This window comes from Cetorhinus maximus, chromosome 12 (assembly GCF_964194155.1).
Source record: "Cetorhinus maximus chromosome 12, sCetMax3.hap1.1, whole genome shotgun sequence".
Lineage (NCBI taxonomy): Eukaryota > Metazoa > Chordata > Chondrichthyes > Lamniformes > Cetorhinidae > Cetorhinus > Cetorhinus maximus.
In genome coordinates, this window is record NC_135890.1 from 43110814 (window position 1) to 43130774 (window position 19961).

Genomic DNA, 19961 nt, shown 5'->3' on the forward strand with positions numbered 1-19961 from the left:
CACCATGGGTGGAGGGGGAGCGGGGGCGGGTTGTAGTTTGCACATCCGCAGGTCACTGAGGCAGCTGCGGATGTAAATGTGCAGCTACCTTCAAACAGGCCCAAGTTTCGCTAGTGGGATATCCAAAACACAACTTGTGGGCTTTATGCTTTTCAGGAGAAGGTCTAGAGCTCTTTGGAGAGGCAGGGTAACCTTTTGGAGGGGTAAGGGACACTTCTGGACAAGTCCATGGGCACCTTTGGGAGGAGTGTTCCCTTTTGGAGAGATAAGGTGTCCTTTGGGAGAGGTAAGATGCCCCCGGGAGAGGTCAAGTGCCCTTTAGGAGTGTTAAAATTGGACATGAATGTGTGCATAAAGTGGATAAACTTATTGGAACTGTTAAGCGGCCAAGGCATTTAAATCCTATTGTAACTTTCAAGCTATCAAGGCTTTTAAATCACCTGGCCTTTAAGTTAAAAAAAAATAGACTGTAGAATAAAAAGAAATCAGTTCTTGCTATTTCACTCTGTCTGTTGACATAAGCCTGGGGGTTATCATTATGGGATTTGTGCTGCATGCCTGATTTCACACCCTATCATTATCACAGTTGGATGCCTGTCAGTTCACAATTTGATTGGCAGCTCCAAGTGGTTATAAAGTCTTTGATATGGGTCTATACATAAAAAAAGCTTGTTTTTGCAAGGGATTAAGTACTTGAAGAAAATGATTATTTTGATAAAGAATTAAGTAGTTGAAGGAATTTAAATGTAGTGAATGTTTTTTTTTAATCAACAAGAGTTTTTTTTAAATAGTGAAGTCATCAATAGACACAGAACTTTATTTTATTTAATCTCAGCATGGATGCTGAGGTCTGCTCATGATGACTACTGGGTGAGTTGGCATGGGGGGATAAAAGGGAAAAGGGTTGTGGCTGAGGGCATAGGTCAACATGAGTTGGCACTAAGTTGGCATAGGGGCTATATACGGCCATATTGTGGGTACAGGAGCATAGGTTGACATGGAGGGTATGAGGAGCCATGGGGGTCGGCAGAGGGGCATGTGTTGGCATGGATGGCATGAGGATCCATAGGAGGTTGGTAAGGGGCATGAGGTGGCATGGGTTGGCATTAATGGGGCATGAGGAGTGTGTGGGCGGCGAGGGTTGAGGGCTGGAGTCCTGTTTTTAAAAAAATCTAAGTTGGGACAAAGCCCCAGATCATAGCGGCCAGCTTTTACCACTCCACATCTTGCAGTTCCTATGCTGCCTCTGTAGTGTTTCCGGGGGCGGCGGGCCTGATTCCCTTTAACTCCCTTATCCACCCCCACCCCTCAGAACAAAAATTAGACCACTCAGGGCACTTCCTGCCTAGTCGGGTTTATGGAATGGGGAATTTTCTCAACTCTTTGCTCCCGACTTGAAAACAAAAATCCAGGTCACTCTATTATCATCTTAAACATGCTGATCATTGGCCTGCACTTTTGGACACTTATGCTTGGGCACAGTTTGAGTCTTATTAGTGACTGATACTAAATTGCTCCCCTGTTTCTAAAAGATCAGGTTGATAGATGGAGTGCCTTAAGGTATTCAGGTAGGCAAAGGAGAAACAGCATGAGGACCAATATCATCATCCAACAAAGCTCACTCGTGTTATTTTGTGTGTAGCAGCAATTACAATGATATTTGTGATGAAGTATGAAATCATTCTCGTGTTCTAGGACACTGGGAGTACAGGGAATGGATGGTGGAGCCATGCAGCTGCTCTGATTATGCAAACAGGCAAGGACATTAAATAAAGCAAATATTTCAGATTTGGCATAAAGCAACAGGGTGGAGAGACACTGCTCAGTGAAAAGTTTTGAGTAAGTGCATTGTGTGTGGTGAATCTAATTATAGAAGTGTGCAGGAGTGCTGAACTGCATTTGGTTGACTGGATGGAAACACAAGGAGGTGACAGAAGTGCTGGCCATTCTGAGACAAAGGGCAACTGCTGATATAGGGTTCAAATGGAGTTGAAGTTACAGCCAGACCAACCGTGATCTTATTGAATGGTAGAGCAGGTTCGAGGGGCCGAGTGGCCTGCTCCTTCTCCTAATTCATATGTTTGTAATCAATTGTCCCAAAATGTCCGGCCCATTAGGCTCTAGTAGAAGCAATTTTATGACTGAAAAGATGGGAATTTGAAGAGGAAAACATTGTTTGTTACAATCTCAGTATTGTACAAAATGACATAGGTTACAAACAACAGCAAAAAGCCCCTAATTTAAACACCCAGCAAAAAATGCTTTCCTGCAAAACTACAAGCCGACAAATGCGTGCTTAATGAATGCTTACACTGTAATTCTTCAAAACAAGGAATACAAAAATGTAGACTTACGACACAGGTCTGGTGTTCTCCAGCGAATACAAACATCAGCTCTGTTACAAGCTTCTGCATACACTGCAACAGCCGTGCAGAAACCCAGATATTTCCCTTCCAAGTCACAGGCACAAGCTTCTTGAACACACGCATCATAGTATGGGGTGGGGTCAACCTGACAAAGTAGCAGAGTGTCAGAATCACAAACAGGCTTTGTAAGAGTTTTATATCTCTTTCTAATTGTTCACCATCTTACCTTTTTATGGCAAGCTTGAAAGACTGCGCCTTTAATTATAGTGCATCTCTTCTGAGCCCATGCAAAACAATATGGATTTCTATCGCAAGGGAAAGTTTGATTTACTGCATTAGAGCAGGACTGTGTCGTCTTCCAACTATTCCCGAACTCCACAGAGCTGGTCACTATATAGTTTCCTTTCGTTGTCAAATCGTCTTCAATGTCACAATTGAAATTTCCACAAAGGCCACAAACTTTATTCTTAAGTGTGCAAAAGAGAATCAAACCAATGGTTACGATTATGAAAGCATAATGCATGTTCAACGATTCTTTCCAAGTTTGCCCAAGATCAAACACAAGCCCCAGAAATGATCAATCCTGCTAGCGGAATCCCCTTACAGTTCTGGCAGGAGTGTCCGGAATGGTCACAAACACCCTGGGGACACAGCTACACCCAGGCCTGGACTTTATACGCAGCCTTGTTTTGGGAGCAGAGCCTCTGTCTGCTCCAAAGCATACCACTGGCATGGAGTGGGTGGAGCATCATAAAGATCTTACTTACAACAGTGATACCCTTTAAAAAGTGCTTCATTGTCTACAGAGCACCTTGGAGAGGCCTGAGGTTGTGAAAGGTGCTACAGAATGCAAGCTCTTTGCTTCTTCGCAAGTGATCAATACTCTGATCTGATCAACCTCTGGAAAGATTGATGGCAGTGAATGTGTTCAGGGAACAACTGGACATGTAAGGAGGGGACTGTAGGATGAATTAATATTTCAGTGGAGTGGCCTCTTTGTTAATATAGCGTGACAATTTTATACGAACAGTTTCTATGATAAATGTGAACATAGGAATTTAAATTGGAAATATAAAGGCAAATATACAACTTTAAAATGGATAAAGATTCATGCCTACATACCCTGATCCAAATATCCTTCCAATTATCAGCCTCTAACCAACCCCCAACCTTCAACTGACTCAACTGACATGCTCTCAACTCCTTGTTTGCAGTTCCACAGGAGATTGACAAGTATTGGTCCAAATCTTCCGATCACGATCGGAATCCCTATTTACAACCCTAATCAGGCAAAAAAAAAATCCACTGCACTTCCTCCCGAGTTTTCTGGACAATCTTCCATTGGAGAATCTACAGAACTCAGCGTAAGAAATCTCAGAGCTTTAATTAGTGAAAGAACTCTACAAGCCCTTTTAACAGCACTGGCTGCCATATTCTGCTAAGTAAATAGTTTAAATGTCCCAGAGCTTCACTGAAAAGCTACGGAGAGAAGAAAAGTGGGTAAGGGGATAAGGTGGGTGAGGTAAGTGGGTAAGGGGTTACAATGGCAAGTAGGTAGGGTGACAGAATAACAGGTGGGGAGGGTAGCATGATGACAGGCAGGTGAAGTGGTAAGGTGGTAGGTGTGTAGGGTGGCAGGTGGGTAGAGTGGAAAATGAGTAAGATGGAAATGGGTAGGTTGCTGAGTTGGGTAGATGGGTCAGGCAAAAGAGGTTGTCAGGTTGGGAGTTAATCAGATCGGGTCGGGACACTTCGACAACACTTCTGACAATGCAGCACTGTCTCAGTGCTGCATTAGAATGTCAGTCTAGATTTCTGTGCTCAATTTCTGGAGTGTGACACAAACTCACAATCTTCTGCTCAGAGGCAAGAGTGCTACCAGCTGACCTGAGGTTGATCATCAGATTACTAAAAAGGAAATTAATACCCAAACCATTCCTCACTGTTATTATCGACCCTATGCTGTCGTCTTTTTGAAGTGTATTTGCCCTGCTTCCACAAACTCTGGCCTGCTCCTCCCAGCCATTGCTCCCTGCTGCAGCAGGCTTTCCAGAAATTGCTCCATCTTTCCTTTCTACTTTTTTCACTGTGTTCAGATAAACAGATATCATAAACCATTTTTGTTGTTTAAATTAATCAGGCCTCACATTTAATTCCAGTTTCTGATTATGTTTCTTCTACTGATGAGCAGATATGAGGGAAAGGTCTTAATTTCCAAACCCTGCTTAATTACCTTCCATCTTGCATCCAGTGTGATTGACAGTCTTGTATGCTTGTCCCATATCACAGTGATCCCATTAGAAAATGTCAGGATTAAATAAAGTCCCACGGTGTGAAGTGAATAGAAATTGTCTGTGCACTGGGTTTGGCCAAGAGACACCTCAGTTACTCCATTTCCACTCAAGAGAATTAGTTCTCTATTCTGTAAGAACACATTTGAAAAGCAAACAGTTTATAACATGCATAATAATTTCAGATCAGGCCTTGTGCCTAATGACTGACAGAAGCTTTTAAATAACTATAAATCAAAACACATACCTCAAGTAAAATTCTGATATTCCTTGAACACGTCACTCCATTTTCACAGCAGGGAACACTCTCTGTTAGTATTTGGAATGTACCAATTGCTCCATGACATTGGTCCTAAAATTAAAATGATTTGAGTGATTTTGGAACCTCAACATGTAATCTGAAATGTCTGCCAGTTGAACAATTCAAGTCTAATTTCTAACCTGTCAATATAAGAAACACATTTTTATCCATCTAGTCATAGCCAGAGAAACACCTAAATGGCTTCTCTTCCTGCTTCCATTCCACCCCCAACGATCTATTCTTGGTCCCCTCCTATTTCTCATGAGATGAGCTTGTGGCTGCATTTTTACACCATCACCAAGACCACCTATCTCCACCTCCCTAACTTTGCCTTACTCTGGCCTTGCCTCAGCTCATCCGCTGTTGAAGCCTTCATCCAAGCCATCTTTAGGATTGTGGCCGGCCATCCATTCTACCCTTCGCAAACTTCAGTTCACCCAAAGTTCTGCTGCCCTTTCCCAACTTGCATTAAATCTCACACAATAAAAATCTGTGCTCACTGACCTACATTAGCTTGTGGTTACACAATGCCTCCATTTTAAAATTCTCATCCTAGTTCTCAAATTCTGCCACGACCTTGCCCCTCCCTGTCTCTGTAATTTCTTCCGGCCGCACAACTCTCCAAGATATTTGCGCTCCACTAATTCTGACTGTCATATAAGGATGTCCTGCAGACCAAGGGTTAATGTGCGACTGGAGAACAGTACCACCCCTCATACAATATAGAACACTGGTTCCCAAAACGGGGTAGGTGAACACCCTGTGGGTTTGTAAAATGTTTCAGGGATCCGTGGGAAAAATACCACAATGGACGACCTAGAAGTGACTTAGTTGGTGGAGTAGCCTGCCACTATGGATCGGAAGACCACCCCAATTGACATGCTACTTGGACAATGATTGTTGCTGTTCTGAATAGCAGTATTCATTGGCCAGTACAGTGTATCGTATATGGAAGCTTGTGGCAAGACTTGCAGTTGGAGAGTCGTTGGTGGCCGGGTGTGCTTCGGAGTCGTTTGCCTTCCCCTTGCAACCTCCCGTCTGAAACCCTGAAGGTGAGGTGAGCTTTAGAGTGCCGGTTTTTTTAAACTCGTCTTTTTTTCAGTTATTGGAGCCGCTTCTGATCCCCAACAACCTCGTGGTTCAAAAAGCAGCAAAATTTCAAGAGGTTTGAGGGCCAGAAGCAGTAATTGAGTGCACTAGATTGAAGTTAATTTTTGTACGACAAGTCACTTAATGATTTTTGGAAGCTGGGGTTTGAGGGGTTGAGGCAGGACTTGGGAGGGGAGGCTGAAAATGGGAACAAATACCAGCTACTGACGGGGGTGGGGGGGGTGGGGGGGCGCTCCAATACTGGATGCTTCTGATTTTTAAAAAAAGTCTGTGGTGGTCTGGCTGCTGGATCTTGACAGTTAAATAACGCTGAGCCCACCACCACCCCCCACAGTAGCTGGTATTTGTTCCCACTTTCAGCCTCCCCTCCCGAGTCCTGCTTCAACCCCTCAAACCCCAGCTTCCAAAAATTATTAAGTGACTTGTCGCGCAAAAATTAACTTCAATCTAGTGCACTCAATTGCTGCTTCTGCCCCTCAAACCTCGTGGATTTTGGCGGCTTTTTGAACCACGAGGTTGTTGGGGATCAAAAGCAGCTCCAATAACTGAAAAATAGACGAGTTTTAAAAAATCGCCACTCCAAAGCTTACCATACTCAAGTAAGGGAGAAAATCCTGGAAACTGTTTATTTTTACAAGGGAGGCTCACAAGGTTTGACATTTTCATGAAAGTCCTTCACGGGATCTTAACATTTGGGGACCACTTTTTTTAAAATTCATTTACGGGATGTGGGCTTTGCTGGCTGGGTCAGCATTTATTGCCCATCCCTAGTTGCCTTTGAGAAGGTGCTGGTGAGCTGCTTTCTTGAACCACGTGGTGTAGGTACACCCATTGTGCTGTTAGGAAGGGCGTTCCAGGATTTAGGTCCAACGACAGTGAAGGAACGGCGATATATTTCCAAGTCAGGATTACGAGTGATTTGGAGGGGAACTTCCAGGTGGTGGTGTTCCAATCTATCTGCTACCCTTGTCTTTCTAGATGGTAGTGATCGTGGGGTTGGAAGGTGCTGACTAAGGAGTCTTGGTGAATACCTGCGCTGCATCTTGTAGATGGTACACACCGCTGCTACTGTGCATCAGTGGTGGAGGGAGTGAATGTTTGTGGATGCGGTACCAATCAAGTGGGCTGCCTTGTCCTGGTTGGTGTCAAGCTTCTTGAGTGTTGAGGGAGCGGCATTCATCCAGGCAAGTAGAGAGTACTCCATCACACTCCTGACTTGTGCCTTGTAGATGGTGGACAGGCTTTGCAGTCAGGAGGTGAATTACTTGTTGCAGGATTCCTAGCCTCTGACCTGCTCTTGTAGCCACAGTAATTATATGGCTAGTCCGGTTCAGTTTCTGGTCAATGGTAACCCCCAGGAAGTTGATAGTGGAGGATTCAGTGATGGTAATGCCATTGAATGTCAAGGGGCGATGGCTAGATCCTCTCTTGGTGAAGATGGTCATTACTTGGCACTTGTGTGGTGCGAATGTTACTTACCACTTGTCAGCCCAAGCCTGGATATTGTCCAGGTCTTGCTGCATTTGGACTTGGACTGCTTCAGTATCTGAGGAGTCACAAATGGTGCTGAACATTGTGCAATCATCAGGGAACATCCCCACTTCTGACCTTATGATGGAAGGAAGGTCATTGATGAGACAGCTGAAGATGGTTGGGCTGAGGACACTACCCTGAGGAACTCCTGCAGTGATGTCCTGGAGCTGAGATGACTGACCTCCAACAACCGCAACCATCTTTCTTTGTGTTAGGTGTGACTCCAACCAATGAAGAGTTTCCCCCTGATTCACATTGACTCCAGTTCTGCTCGGGCTCCTTGATGCCACACTCGGTCAGTGCGGCCTTGTTGTCAAGGGCAGTCACTCTCACCTCACCTCTGGAATTCAGCTCTTTTGTCCATGTTTGAACCAAGGCTGTAATGAGGTGAGGAGCTGAGTGGCCCTGGCGGAACCCAAACTGGGCATTAATGAGCAGGTTATTAGTGATCAAGTTATTGCTAAACAAGTGCCGCTTGATTGCACTGTTGATACCCTCTTCTATTACTTTACTGATGATTGAGAGTAGACTGATGGGGCTGTGATTGGCCAGGTTAGATTCATCCTGCTTTTTGTGCACAGGACATACTTGGGCGATTTTCCGCATTGCAGGGTAGATCCCAGTGTTGTAGCTGTACTGGAACAGCTTGGCTAGGGGCACGGCAAGTTCTGGAGCACAAGTGGAGCACTGGAGTACTATTGCCAGAATGTTGTCAGGGCCCATAGCATTTGCACAAATGGCCTTCAGCCATTACTTGATATTACATGGAGTGGCTGAAGACTGGCATCTGTGATGCTGGGGACCTCCGGAGGAGGCCGAGATGGATCATCCACTTGACACCTCTGGCTGAAGATTGTAGCAAATGCTTCAGCCTTATCTTTTGCGCTGATGTACTGGGCTCCTCCATCATTAAGGATGGGGATGTTTGTGGAGCCTGCTCCTCCAGTGAGTTGTTTAATTGTCCACCACCAGTCTGGTAGTGGCAGGACTGCAGAGCTTAGATCTGATCCATTGGATGTGGGATCACTTAGCTCTGTCTATCACTTACTGCATATGTTGTTTGACGCACAAGTGGTCCTGTGTTATAGCTTCACCAGGTTGACACCTCATTTTTAGGTATGCCTGGTGCTGCTCTTCATTGAACCAGGGTTGATCCCCTGGCTTGATGGTAATGTTAGACTGGGGAATATGCCGGGCCATGAGGATACAGATTGTGTTCGAGTACTGCTGCTGCTGCTGCTGCTGCTGCTGCTGCTGTTGGCCCACAGCATCTCATGGATGCCCAGTCTTGAGTTGCTAGATCTGTTCGAAATCTATCCTATTTAGCACAGTGGTAGTGCCAGACAACACGACGGAGGGTATCCTCAATGTGAAGGCGGGACTTTGTCTCCACAAGGACTGTGCGGTGGTCACTCCTACCGATACTGTCATGGACAGATGTATCTGCAGGCAGGTTGGTGAGGATAAGGTCAAGTATGTTTTTCTCTCTTGTTGGTTCCCTCACCACCTGCCACAGACCCAATCTAGCAGATATGTTCTTTATGACTCGGCCAGCTCAGTCAGTAGTGGTGCTACCGAGCCACCCAGAGTACATTCTGCGCTCTTGCTACCTTCAGTGCTTCTTCCAATTGGTGTTCAACATGGAGGAGCATTGATTCATCAGCTGAGGGAGTGCAGTACGTGATAATCAGCAGGAGGTTTCCTTGCCCATGTTTGACCTGATGCCATGAGACTTCATGGGGTCTGGAGTTGATGTTGAGGACTCCCAGGGCACCTCCTCCACGACTGTATACAACTGTGCCACTACCTCTGCTGGGTCTGTCCTGTCGGTGGGACAGGACATAGCCAGGGATGGTGATGCTGGTGTCTGGGTCATTGTCTGTAAGGTATGATTCCGTGAGTGTGACTATGTCAGGCTGTTGTGCTTGACTAGTCTATGAGACAGCTCTCCCAATTTTGGCACTAGCCCCCAGAGATGTTAGTAAATAGGAGTTTGCAGGGTTGACACGGCTGAGTTTGCCTTTGTCATTTCCAGTGCCTATGTCAATGTCAGGTGGTCCATCCAGTTTCATTTCTTTTTTGAGACTTTGTATTTGTTTGATACAACTGAGTGGCTTGCTGTGCCATTTAAGAATCAACCACATCGATGTGGGTCTGGAATCACATGTAGGCCAGACCAGGTAAGGACAGCAGATTTCCTTCTCTAAGGGCATTAGTGAATCAGATGGGTTTTTACAACAATCGACAATGGATTCATGGTCATCATTAGACTTTTATTTTCAGATTTTTATTGAATTCAAATTCCACCATCTGAGAGTCACATGACAGTAGACTGTGTGTGTAGTAGAGTCTGGAAAGCTCCAGCATGGAGACAGCACCTATGCATGGCAGTACCTTGGGTCTACATAGTTATGGATTATCAATAAACAGCTTATGTTTAGTCAGACAAGCTTCCAGACCTTTCTGTGAGACACCAAACAACCTTACAACACTCACCTCTTCAGCAACCCCACTTTTAGACTCTCCACCATAAGCTGTGCCTTCAGCTGCCAAGACCCTTAAATTCTGGAATTCCCCCCCTAAACCTCTCCATCTGTCTACCTTTCTTTGCTCCTTTAAGATGCTCTTTAAAACATATTGATCTCTTTGACCCAGCTTTGTCCTAATATCTCCTTTTGCTTTATTGTGCTCCTGTGAAGCACCTTGTGATGTTGTACTATGTTAAAGGTGCTCTGTTTTTGTTGTTGTCACACTGCTCTCAAGCAGATGTAAGGATGTAGAAATGGGAAGAGACAGGGCTGTATTTAGCGATTCTGGGGGCCCTAAGTGGCAGCCAGCACCTTAAAAATCACTGCTAAGTTTGCTGAAGCATTGCTCTCACTTTAGAAGATCTGATTGAAAGATTTTTGTTAGGCTTTGTCTGCCTGTCACATTTACATCCTAGCAGCAATTTAGGGGCATGTTTGTAGGCATTCCCAGGCATGATTACCACACTGGGATGCCTGCTGGAAGTGGGCTTGTGTGAACATGAGCTGAGAATAGGATCAGACTCAGGTATGATACCTTTGTGGTCACAGAGCCTATTAGAGTTTGCAAATTGCCAGCTGAATAAAGTACCAGGGAGGGCCTATTGAAAAGGCACCACAGTAGGGCGGCAGTGTCTGCAACAGCAATGGGAAGAAAATTGGTGAGGTAAAAATAATGGAGCACAGGGTATTAAATTACCCACACATAGCTCTGATGTATTAACCATCATGGTCATAACAGTGATTGGACTTTAAACAACAGAACTCATCAACACTCAAGTACAGTGCAAATGCAAAATGTGAGATATTTTCAGATTACACTCAAAAGCACTTCTGCTGATACAAATGTAGTCACATATTCAGATTTATCATCACCCTGTGTAACAAGTTACCTGTCTCTTTATCACCCTCCTCAGCACTGTTCAATTCCTACTTTCTAGACATCACTCAGTATTTAAGAGTCTATCGCCATCATTATATCTTTGCTTCATTTTAATTTTACATTGAGAGGATTAAATAATTACAATGTTAATCAATGTCAATCACATATTATTATTCATTCATGGGAGATGTGGGCGTCACTGGCTCAGCCGGCATTTATTGCCTTTGAGAAAGTTGTGGTAAGCCGCATTCTTGAACCACAGTGGTCCGTGCAGTGTAATTACACCCACAGTGTTGTTAGGGAGTTATTAAATTGCCAGAGTCTACCGACAAGTTTTTCTAAGCAATTCAATCTGTAGAAGACAGAACTGTAGGATAGTAAGTGAAATACATGTCAAACTAAGATAGGATTACCAATGAAGCTGCAATCATAAATGTGGTTCACAATAGCTTACCTCAGCAAGGATGTATTCACAGTTGCCATCGTAGCTATATCTTCTTCCGTCAAAGCTTATGAAGTGACCATCTCCATAAACTAAGCAGGTCTTTGGACATTGTTCATTAGTACACTCCCATGATCCGCCATTGCATGTGCTGCAATATAGAGTGCAGATTGATGTTGTTCAATTTTGTACAGATATTGTTTTTATAGTTATTATTCATTGTAATATTTATATAAGCTCACCAATTATTGCAGTCACTTTCGATTGTTTCTCCAGAACTGAAGATTTCACCACCAAATGAACAAGGACATAGTTCTGGTGGAATGCAATTTCCATTGTAATCTTCCACCAAACCTTCAGAACACACACAGCCGGGTACACAAGGACTTGGCTTTATAAAAGAGAGAACACGTTATCAATTGGCAGTATTGGTGATAAATCATACCAATGTACAACATATATGGATTAACCATCAACAAAGTTAAAATCTTATACTATAGCTCCATTTTTAGTTATGTAAAAAAAATCCACAAACTATGACTGTGTAGAACCACACTCTCTTGCTCTGTGTTATAAATTTAATTGGAAGCCACAGAGTATAGTATATATGGCGTAGCACCTAGAATTGATCATTTCATATGTTATATAGTTGACCCTGTCAAACATAACTTTACCTTAATGGAAATATTGAACTCACTGGCCTATAAATTATGACATAGTAACACCAGAAAGGTACAGGTTTATGGTCACTTACGCATGGTTTGTTTAGAGTTTGACACGTCCTTTTACATGTACTGGTATCGCTGCAGCTTGAAAATAGTTTTCCTCTGCAATCTAAAGAAATGAATAATATTTATTGTAAAACAATTATTACTTATTAAATTTATTTTAAATTTAAATTTTGTATCTTAATGGTTTTAACAGAGATTGAACAATTGTCTACCTTGTGGGATAGATGCACTAACTACACCAGGGCAGGAAGGGACTCCATCGACACAGAAACTGAGAGAAAAATTGCAGTTGGTTATTTTATGGCTGCTTACACTTAATTGCTTGATTCAAATTGTGCCGAGCAAAATAAGAGTGCTCACCATTGAACTCCATTTATATTAATAAGTTGCCCTTTTTGCACGGTCAAACCAGCAACATAACACGGGCATTCTGATCTGCTCACGCATTGTCCATTGTCATTCATGTACTTTCCCTCAGGGCAGCCACAACCATCAACTGGAACATCCTGGACCCCACATGTGATATCAGGTTTTGACAGGAATCTGCAGGTACGGTTACAGGCTGTCATGTTGTACTGAAAAACCTGGGTGCTCGGGCAGGTCACCCCTTCAACAAAAAGGGAGAATTTCACATCAGCTATTTTATTTTAGCCACAATTCCTAAGTGCAGCTGAATCCTGAAAAATGCTTTGCTAATTAATCAAAATATTTTATACATGACAAAGGTTTAATATAATGGATATAATGTTCGCCAACTTAACTACAGTTTAAAAATTCATATGGCAGCAATATTTTTTATATTTCTGTGGCAACACTTTAATAGAGTTCTCTGTTTGATAATTAGGAGTGAAACAACTTTTCTAAGGATACTACACCGTTTCAGTTACTTTCTGTCATAAAAGATGCCATAACGTTAGTAATGATATCATTAAGCCTACTTAATAATTAACAGAAAAGAAAGTGGTCATACAGTGTCATGTTTCTTTAAAACATTTTCCTTCAGTATTGTTACGTGCAGATCCGCTACTTCTATTATCCATCATGAGAGTGTCCCAAATACGCCAACTGCAAGCTTTCATTTGATCAATATAGGAACATAAGAAATAGAAGCAAGAGTTGACCATTCAGCCCCTCGAGCCCGCGGCACCATTCAGCACAATCATGGATGATCTTCCACCTCAACTCCACTTCCCTGCCCACTTTCCATATCCCTAGATTCACTGAAAGATCAAAAATTTATCAATCTCAGTCAACAACGGAGCATCCACAACCCTCTGGGGTAGACAAAGATTCTCAATCCTCAAGAGTAAAGAAATTTCTCCTCAGCTCAGTCCTAAGTGATTGATTCCCTTATCTGGAGGCTGTGCCACCATGTTCTAGATTCCTCATCCAGGGGAAACAACCTGTCAAGCCTCTTCATGTTTACACGATAGTTACTAAGGCCCAGATTTTCTCCATGACCGAGAGACTCTGTGACATGGCAAAAAAGGTGGACGAGCCCAGGAATCCTAAGTCCCGCCCCCAAACATGGCACTTCCTATTTTCACGCGGGTGAGGCCGGAGTTGGGCCATGGTTTGTGCATGCATGTTTTACAGAGGCAGCTGGGTAGTTAAATCATCAGCTGCCTTCACTGAAGTGGGAAGTTGGTAGGCCAGGAGTGTGAACCTGACATGTGCAGATTAGACCAAGTATTGGGAGGTCTGAAACTTGGTGGATTCATTTGGATAGCCAGGGTACCCCTTTGGAGAGATAAGGCACCCTTCCGGATTGTTAAAAGTAAATATGATTATGCAGAAAAAGTGTATAAACTCATTGCATACTACCCATTAAAATAATGGTGCATTGTCATTCAAAGGTTAACACCCACTTTCCATAAAGGCTGTGGATGTGGGATAATTGAAGCTTTCAAGACAGAGGTCAATAGGTTTCTGTTAGGTAAAGGGACAACAATAAGAACAATTTCTATTTATATCACATATCTTTAATGTAGTAAAACATTCCAAGGCGCTTCAGAGGAATGTTATAAAACAAAATTTGACACTGAACCAAATAAGGAGCTGTTAGGGCAGATGGCCAAAAACTTGGTTAAAGAGGCAGGTTTTATGCAGCGCCTTAAATGAGGAATGATAGGTAGAGAGGCGGAGAGGTTTAGGGTGGGTCCTCCAGAGCTCAAGGAGCTCAATGTAGCTGAAGATACAGCCACTAATGGTGGAGCCATTAAAATCAAGTATACTCAAGGAACTAGAGTTAGGGGAATACAGCTAAAGGGAAACAGAGCAAAGTTAGGAAATTGAAGTCAAGTTGCAGATGGTCTAATTGAATGATAGAGAAGACCTGGGGGGCTGCATGCTATACTCTTGCTCCTAACGCTCTGTCACCTCTATCTGGGATGATAACATAAAATATGACCACAGATCACTTACTGCAAATTGATGTTCTCCAGTTATTCAGAATGATGCCTTTTGCAGCACAATCATGAGAATAAGCTCCCAATGCAGCACATACACAGTCATTGACCCTCTCACAGTTACATGAAGCAACTTTGCACATCTAAAACACAGAGCAAAAAACGCATTGTTATAAAAGTTCACTTTTAAGCATCTCCATTGTGCATACCACCATGACTTTATAAACTATATAGAGAAACAATTATTCTTATTCAAATTGATTCATGCATTTCCTGAAATTTCCATACCCTATAAATTTTATTGGAATCATTAAGGAAATGTGACTTTAAATTTCTGTATAATAGCTTTCAGTTGTATTGTTAAGATGATGGGTAGCTTGGTATGATTAGGAGCCCAATCAGACTTGTGCATTCAAACAATGTGAAATGTTTATACTTCACTTGTGTTCTAATAACCTTTTTTTTGCCTTAAGCCCAATTGTAAATGATACTTCATACAAGATTGACAGAAAGGAGGATAACATCCATGGTTGGCCTCTGCTATTTGAAGCCTGCCCTAGATTTAGAAATACAAACAAAATCCTATTCCAATAATATATTTTGAATATTAACTGTGGACAACTAGACATAGGCCTGAATCTTGCGCTCATCAGGCACAGGCAATCGGCGAGCCTGGAAGTAGATGCAAAATAAACTTTCGACTGCGATTGGCCCTGAAAGACAATTTCATGCTGGCTGGCCAATTAATGGGCAGCCAGCGTGAAACACACACTGAGAAAGGCTCAGCGCTGCCAGGGGGCAGTGGGAAGACGCTGAAAAAAGTGAGGGTGCGAGTGGGCACTTCTAGCAGGCTCCATGAAGGCAGACAGTTGCTGTGGAGCTGCCTCAGGGAGCTGCAGACCTGGGCAGATTAAATGAGAAGAAAAAAATGCAGCAAACCGTGTCTATGCATCACATTCAAGCACCTGACAGCAGAACTCAAAAAATATCAGTCCCCAGATATCGAGGTTGCAGAAACAACGTGATGCCCGTCAGGCCAATCGGCCTGTCCGCCAACTGTAAAAGTGGACGGATGATGTAAAATCACTGTCAATGGGCTTTTTAATGACCTTAATTGGCCCTTTCATTGTCAGTGGGCGCAGCTCCGACTCTTGGGCGTGCCTGCTGACTTCAATATTGCATAGATGTGCGATGATGTCGGGACGCACGCCCGACGTCATTTCGCGCAATTTTACATGCATTGGGGCCGGGCATGTGCCCAACCTCGGAATGCAAAATTCAGGCCATAATTTCAGAGGAAACTTTGACCCTGTTAGTTTGATTATGACATTTTATCATTTGCAAAGGTTCATACAGAATTATGGCTTACTTCGTAATATTTGGCAAACTCCACTGTAGAATGGCACTTGGAGAAAACTCCTACAGGGTCCTTTAAGTGCGCACAATTTTCTTTGGCATAGTTTTCTGCAATATAAATGTAAGATATGATTATATAAAATATGAAGTGATTGGATCTGCACTGCACAATTTCATTTCAGGCAGGGTGTCATTCAGGATACTAAATTGGCATCTGCTTCCTGAATGAAAAGGAGAAAATCATGATTGGTGCAGTGACAACTGTTGACAATGTGCACCTGGGCTTGTCAAGCAAGTGCAGAATCAAAACCTGGCATAATAGTCGGACTATCACTACTAACCACCAAAGCCCCGGCTTATCACGCCTTGGTCAACAGCAGAGTGTCAGAATTTGACATTCTCAGCTATTAAACTTGGGGGAGGATTCTGGATTAATTTATATTGAGATCTTCCTATTATGTACAGTGCTCATCGGGATTAAATCCACACAACACATCTGGGAATGCACATTTGAGCCAGCAACTAAGACTAGACAAGATGGCTAGCAGAATATGTTTCCCTATATTCCATTTAAGTTTGAGGCAATGGGGGTCATTGATAGGTCTTAGCAAGATTCACATCTATAATGTCAGAATTGCTTCATTCGTTTGAGGACAGAAAGGGGTGACAGCTAGTGGATACTTAATTAGGTAGCTTTCATTGTTATTTCAACTAACCAGTCACTCACACACAGTTTGGGTAGGGCCAGAGGTCAAACCTGGTCAAGCTGGAACAGAAGTAGTCGACAGGAAATTTTTGTTTCAAAATTTACTTAGGGAACTCTCTTTTCCTAAAGTCAGAGCCACTCAGTTCAACAGATATTGATGTAAATTAGGCCTGTATCAGGGGCTGGGGTTAATTTATATATTATTTGTGATGTTACAAGAAGTATTGGGAATTAGATTGAATTTCAATGAATTGGATTGAATATTCTGTTCACTCGTATGATACAGGTTAAAAAATAACCTTTTTTAACGGTTTTATTTGGCCTCATCTCCCTCGTGTTCTTCAATCTGCCTTCTCGAAATTACAGATAGTGAAAGGTACTTAGAAAAATGAATAAATCTAGATCAATCTGCAAGAATTGAAAATATCCTTTTCAGAAAATGCTTCTTGCACAATCTAATAATCTGCCCAGAGTTTTGATAGATTTGCCCTGTTATTATACCAATCCATCGAGTGTAATCCAAGTACCAGAAACTGAAGCCTGAAATAAAGATCTCTGGGAAAAAGAATAAAATATATTCCCAGAAAAACAAGCCCCTGAAATAAACAGCCTTCAAACAACATGGTTCAGGAACACAAAGGTACATCCTTTACAATAACATCAGTTGATGAGACATGTTTGATATCCGTTTAGACCATATATAATTCAGGAGAACGCTTTTGCATTTTGTCCAACCTGATCATGGGACCTGGCTCCAGTTTATAGAAAGCTGACCTCCACCCTCCTTCTAGTAGTTACTAAAGACAGACAACTTACATCTTAGTTCTAGTTATTTCAAAGCCATATTTATAAGTCTATTTCCATCTACTTGACACAGAACAATAGCTCTGCTTCCATCACATTCCTTTTCCCTCCAATTCTCTCCTCAACCCTATTCTCGCAATGTCTTTTATATGAATATTTTTTCTAACTAACATACTATACTTTACCCTAGCAATGTATTCTTAAACTCTGAATTTTCAACTGTCATTTATTTTTCAGCCTCTTGGCTTCTATTTTGATGATTGGAGCCAATCCATAGCTCTAACTGTAAAAATTTACATAAAAGTGACCAGATCAATCTTTGTTGTCTAATAATGCAGGTTGTGGGTATTGTGTGTTTCTGGGTGGTAGGGAGGTGGTGGGGCGGGGGGGAGTGTGTGTGTTTGGGAAGAGGGGGCGTGGTTGGGGAGGATGAGAGCGGCTGCTATTTGTGAGTATAGTGAACTCTGGCCGGATGAGGAATAATTACCCTAATGAGGAAAGAGAAGCTATTTTGACCAGCTTGAGGAAGTTTCTATTCAAAATTACCATTTTCTGATCTAACACAAGTAGGATTCACTTCTGGCAAAGGACATGCATCGTTTTCTCTCCAGGAGTTAGAAAAAGCAACATATGTGAGCTCCACGATGCCCTCTGCAGATAGGAAGTCATCATCTGCGTTGTCACTGAAGGTGCCACATAAACCTAGGGGAAAGAACAGCACAGGTCATCACAAGACAGCAGTTATGGTCATACGTAACCTGTTCTAATGGATGAATAAAATTGAGCTGATCTCAACAGTTCTTTAAAGTGTTACAGAAGAACGTATTTGTTTTCTATAAACAGGCAATTTTAACCTAACCTGCCAGTTGGGAAATTGATAAGATCAGGGCAATGCCAGCTTTACTCTCCAGTGAAGTCATTGGAGTATACAATTGGGCAGAATGTGAAACCAGCTTCTATCCGATCAAATCGTTTTCCCAACAGGTGGTCTAGGTTAAAATACCTCTGACGCCTGTGAGATCAGTCTAGTTCACAATTTATATTATGGTCATTGTCAACATGAGGAGATTGTGGGAATAATTCCAAGTCTTATTTTAACAGACGGTTTAATGTGGATCTCGTCGAAGTTCTACAAAAGTGATTAGCCTATGGATGTGAAAAGTGCTACTGATGTGCACAGTCAATGAATTTTCTGCTGAATGCCTGTATCAGCTAGAAGGAAATCAACTCAACATGAAAACTGCTTTTAACGGTGCTGCTGCAAGGATGTGCATTATGAACTTTGAAGATATTTTTTCTAGTAAACATGAAATTTAATATGTATTTAACTTCAGAATTTCAATGGCCAATACCACAGATGAAAAAAATCAAATGTATTTTCTTATAGCCTGGGTTATTGTACCTGACAACAACCATACTTATCACATGGGTACAGCATGGTTACTTTAGTAATCTTATTCTTTGGTTCCATTAATCCCCTTTCTTTAGTCTGTACACAAGGACAAGGAAACAAACTAATAAATGCAGGAAATGAGGAAGGTTGATGAACTCTTTAACTGAAGAATAGGATTGGTGCGATACTTCTTGCAGTTGTAAATGGCAAAAAAAAAATCAAGTGGATTCAAAAACAGTCCAGAGCACTTTTTCCCCCCAATTTCTTTAGAAAAAGAAATGGAAGTTTAATGGACTGATCGAGCCATCAATGCAATAATTGCTGTTTTCACAGAAGCAAACTGTTAGTTGTACCTTTTGTGCTACCCTGGGCGCTTCTTGGCAGTGAAATGTAAAGCTGCATGATGGGAGATATCTGTATTTGCACTTTCAGCCCAGACGCTGTTGATACTTGAAGGAATATTGAAGACTGTTGAAATATTGTTATATCACCTGTACAAAAAAAGGCAGGTTAACTTCATTTTAGCCTTGTTTGATTGCTGGGAATGTCGAATGATTGATAACTACTTTACCATTTATAAGAGGAATTCCCATTATATTTCCATTATAGTTAACTGTGCCATCATTATTGAATATGTAGGTATCCTAAAATGGAAAAAATAAAATCATGTTATAACATTCAGGAAATAAAAACAAAAAGTGAATAAATTAATAATGTTGAAAAATCTTACCTGAAACTTTGTGTATGCAACTTGCTGTAAACATGTCTGTTTGTATGCAGCTTGACATGGATGCATTTCAATTTTTACTGACCAGTCTTTCGTCTGTGAAAAATTAAAAATTGCAAAACCCAGAAATGTTTTTGACAAGCAAGGGGTATGATATTAAAGCAAAAAGTTTCTTTGAAAAACTAAATAACAACAATTAAAAACAGTTGATCAGAGAAAGCTCACGTACAACAATTGCATAGAATGAGCAGTCACCGATCAGATTATAATAAGTGCCATCAAATGTTGTGATATGAGTTCCTTCTTCAATCTTACATATTTCAGGGCAGTTAAGATCAGTGCACTCCCAAATTCCACTTCGGCAGATGCTGAAAGTATAATGAAA

The 19961-nt window shown here is 42.1% G+C and overlaps 1 protein-coding gene across 1 annotated transcript in view; it reads right to left on the reverse strand.

Moving 5' to 3' along the window:
- Window positions 1–19961, reverse strand: part of LOC144687400 (uncharacterized) — a 190303-nt gene that overhangs the window by 133583 nt on the left and 36759 nt on the right. The window contains exons 11-26 of the mRNA XM_078553465.1: window positions 19806–19944; window positions 19580–19672; window positions 19421–19493; window positions 19203–19340; window positions 18003–18158; window positions 15960–16054; window positions 14607–14733; window positions 12543–12789; window positions 12395–12453; window positions 12206–12285; window positions 11694–11842; window positions 11464–11602; window positions 4905–5009; window positions 4600–4788; window positions 2593–2832; window positions 2355–2511 (exon numbers count right to left, since the gene is read on the reverse strand). Coding sequence (XP_078409591.1) covers window positions 2355–2511; window positions 2593–2832; window positions 4600–4788; window positions 4905–5009; window positions 11464–11602; window positions 11694–11842; window positions 12206–12285; window positions 12395–12453; window positions 12543–12789; window positions 14607–14733; window positions 15960–16054; window positions 18003–18158; window positions 19203–19340; window positions 19421–19493; window positions 19580–19672; window positions 19806–19944 — 2186 coding nt within the window. The remainder of the gene's footprint in view (window positions 1–2354; window positions 2512–2592; window positions 2833–4599; window positions 4789–4904; window positions 5010–11463; window positions 11603–11693; window positions 11843–12205; window positions 12286–12394; window positions 12454–12542; window positions 12790–14606; window positions 14734–15959; window positions 16055–18002; window positions 18159–19202; window positions 19341–19420; window positions 19494–19579; window positions 19673–19805; window positions 19945–19961) is intronic.